Below are 3662 nucleotides of genomic sequence, written 5' to 3'. Positions count from 1 at the left end.
CGGCCGCCATGGCGGCGGCGGACAAGCGGTGGGACAGCGGCTTCCTGCGCTCCCCGCGGGGCGCTGTGAAGATCGCCCGCGCGGTAGGCCCTGAGGGGAGCGGGCCGGGCCGGGCCGGGCTTCCTCCGCTGCCGAGGGGGCGGCCCCGGCGGGGCACTAACCCCCCCCCACCACCCCGCCGGTGACCGTTTCTGTCCCCTCAGGTGGTGGCGTTTGTAACGTTCCTCTGCTTCGTGGCGTCCCGCTCGGGCGGGGCGTACACCGCCCTGGCCCTCATGGAGACGGTCATCACGGCGCTGTTTTTCCTGCTGTACTTGCTAAAGCTGGACAAGAAGCTGAGGTGGCTCTTCTGGCCGTTGGCGGTGAGTAGGGGCCGGCCCTCCGGGGGAAGCGGCGCGACCCCTTCTGGGAGTGCCCCCCGGCGGGGCTGCCGGCCACCCCCCGGCCGCCGCTACCGTGGAGCTAAAGACAAAAAGCAGGACTTGGCTTTTGTTGAGCCAGTTCTCCTGACACAGGCGACAGTGCTGTGCTCCCTTGCATCGGCTCCTAAAGAGCTGGCTCGCATCCGCTAACGGTCCCTCCGGTAACGAGCATCATTTGCTCAACCTGATCGTGCTGTACTTTTCATCTTTCACATCACAGACTAAAGGTGCGCTTTCACGTCAGCGTTAACGAGGTCTCCTCTTACCTCCCTTTTTTAAATATATTTGCTGCTTTAGTCTGCCGAGCGCAGCCAAGTTGCATAAATTTGCCTGCCAAAAAAGAAGGTGGGTAAAAAGAGGAAGTTTTATCACAAATGCTCTTTCTAACATCAAACCACTGGGTGTCACTGTCGATCTTGGGTGGATGCTAGTGTAATGCCTTTTTCATAGTAAAACAGCAATTCTTAACGAGGCATACAATATTGGGAGCTGTTCACGTTCTTCTTTAGTTGTGTATTTCAAAATAAATACTTTGCTTCCGCTGGCTGTTTCAGGATATTTTCAACTCGGTGATTGCAGCGTTGTTCCTCCTCATTGTGTGCCTGTTTGCAGTAATAATCAAGACCAACAATGGGACACTGGCTGGAGGAGTAAGTAGGAAAATTATTAACGAATTTCAGTTCTTACAGTAGACACGATGTGAACCTCTTGGTATACTTCCATTGCGGTAAGACCACAGAAACAACGCTGTCATGGAAAAACGTATGCAGAAGTCGCAAACAAAAGTCAACACACGTTCAATGTATTTCACTAAAAAAAAAAATATAATCCTCAAATCACTAGTAATTTAAAGATATTACTAGACTTAGGAATTACTACAGAGAAGTACTAACACTGGAAGCTGCTAAAGTTTAACTGAGTAACCTGCATTTGCTTCCACAGCTTGAAATTCTAGGTGGGAGAATCGCTGGCTCTTTTAGGACTATCCAGTCTGATTACACTATTTAAGAAGAAATGCCTACAATCCTGCTAAAAAGAGTTGAAACTTCTTAACAGACATGCTGGTACCTCCCTCTTGATGTGTATATTATTTTTTTCTGACACAAACTGAGAAATTACACCAGTTAAAAAGGTTTTTTCAGACTATGATTGTAAGATTTTTGTGCCTTTAAGATCAAGCCAGTTTAATAGTTTAAACAACTGGTATTTTTAATTCAAGTAAAAACTAATTAACATTAGTAATAAGGGGGGGCAGGGGGAATCAGTTTTGAACGTATTTAAGTCTCTTGAAGTACAAGATAAGCTAAAATGTGATGAGCAACCAAAAGAAACGCAGAACTTGCCACATGGGTTTTTCGAAATCAGCTTAAGAGGCAATGAGGTGGAAAGCTGATGTCTTCGCTGGCAACAACATCCAAAGCAAAAAGGAGACTTTCTGATAAAGTGACGGGCTATGCTAGAATCTAATTTATATTCTCAACTGTGAAGTTAAGTTGGAAGCAGGAGACTAAGCAGGCAGCTTGGAAACAAGTTCGGGCAGGACATATGACATCTTCAGCGTTGAGAGAAACAGAATTGCCCCGAGGCCTGTGCTCCTAGGGCACAAACTGCCTGGAACTGTGGCCTCCTGAAAGAGCTTGCCTTAGCATTACTCCCACTGACCAGATAATTCCACTTTAAAACATGCTTGCATAAAAAAAACTTGTGTGCATGTGGGATCGGGCCAAAGGGCAAGAGCTGAGTGAGTTAACTCAGCAGCTCTTTTGCCAGTCGCCTGCCTGAAGTTTTATATTTTTTAAATACTTAACATACATTTTCTTCAATTTATTTGGAACATGTTTCTCATTCAGAGCTTCAGAGGAGAGGAGCACTTGTTTTTTTCCTGCTAGGCTCGTTTCTACAAATCTTGACTTTCCTCCACGCTGATACCATTAATTAGGCAGTCCTTGAAGAGACAGAAGGGTTTTGATTCAGGATAAAAGCATTGTCTAGCATAATGCAGCATTAGCTTAGCTTTCAAGGAGAACACATCACCTCCAAGGCATCACACAAACAGCAAAAAAAGCCAGGGTGTAGACTGCTGTAGGGGATTTAAATACAGATGTTACTTACTTTATCAGCTGTCTCACATCACACATATATTTAGAAGGCCAGAAGCAAGTTAGGAGGATGTGTTTACTGCTTCTTTGAGGAACGATTGAGGAGTAACTACAATAGAAGATAGAGATTCTATGGGGAAAGTAACATTATTGTTATTTTTACAGGTGTTTGGTCTTGTATTGCTTGTTCTCTGTGTTGTCGATGCAGTTCTTCTTTTCCAGAAGATTAGCCTTGGTGCACCAAGAGGAAGGAATACTCCTGCGAAATAAGATTACCATTTTGGTGAAAGAACACTTTTCTCACTGATGACCGCTTTACTGTTCCCTTTTAAAAAATTTGTATTGTCAGGTGTTCACCTTTGAATTTCCTGTGCATTTATGTACATTTTTGAAAGTATTGTTCCTAAGTTTTCTTACGCTTACAAATGTAGTTTCAGTGTTGCAATTTCACCAGTATGAGCTTCACAGAAAATTGTCCTGGTTTTCTAAACTTAATTACATTTTTACCTGTATGAAACTTAAGTTTCAGACTTGTCTCTCTGTAATAAAAAGAAAATACAAATAGGCCTAAGTGCATTATTTATTTATTAAGACCACTTGAAGTAAAAATTACTTGATTTAATGTACCGGTAAACATCTTTGGGAACACATTTTCTTCACCCTTACCTGCGTTCCTCGTGGCATAGATCAGCGTCCTGGCTGGTGACTCTCTCATGCCGCATGAATGCTTTATTGCTGTGGGATCTTTTGAGCCCCAGGTTTTCGTTTTTACGTTCAGAATAGCGCTGAAAATAACCCCGCTGCCTCCCTAGTGTAACGCAATGGTGACTGGGCTGCAGTGCAACGAAGACAGTAGCTAAAATTCCATCGGTGTTACAAGTAAGTCACGTTTAAGCGGCCGTGAGGACCGCTGCCGCAGACGCTCCAAGGCCGAGGGTGCAGTTGTGCGCCCTCCGAATTACTCCAACTGCCCAAACCGAAGGGCAACCACCCCACCCCCCGATGGGAGAGGCTTTCGGGGCTGGAGAGGTGCCACGGACACGGGCGAACAAAGGCAGGGCACACGTTGTGAGCGGGTGCGTTAAAACGCTTCTTCAGGGACCGAGGCGTGCACAGACCCGGGGGGGCGGCCCGGGCCGCC

General features: G+C 46.0%; 2 protein-coding genes across 3 annotated transcripts in view; one reads left to right on the top strand and one right to left on the bottom strand.

The window, feature by feature from the left end:
• Positions 1–3662, bottom strand: part of TK2 (thymidine kinase 2, mitochondrial) — a 25002-nt gene that overhangs the window by 16979 nt on the left and 4361 nt on the right.
• LOC104842646 (chemokine-like factor) lies at positions 7–3078 on the top strand. Of its 2 annotated transcripts, none has more exons than XM_010585153.1 (4): positions 7–83; positions 204–362; positions 977–1072; positions 2687–3078. In XM_010585153.1, the coding sequence occupies exons 1-4, from the start codon at positions 9–11 to the stop codon at positions 2789–2791; spliced, it is 435 nt and encodes a 144-aa protein (XP_010583455.1). In that variant the 5' UTR covers positions 7–8; the 3' UTR covers positions 2792–3078. The 2 variants fall into 2 exon arrangements, with proteins under 2 accessions (XP_010583455.1, XP_010583456.1); XM_010585154.1 differs by lacking the exon at positions 2687–3078 and adding an exon at positions 1365–2503.

Source organism: Haliaeetus leucocephalus, unplaced genomic scaffold (assembly GCF_000737465.1).
Source record: "Haliaeetus leucocephalus isolate CR32 unplaced genomic scaffold, Haliaeetus_leucocephalus-4.0 Scaffold92, whole genome shotgun sequence".
Lineage (NCBI taxonomy): Eukaryota > Metazoa > Chordata > Aves > Accipitriformes > Accipitridae > Haliaeetus > Haliaeetus leucocephalus.
This window is presented reverse-complemented; position numbering and strand designations above follow the sequence as displayed.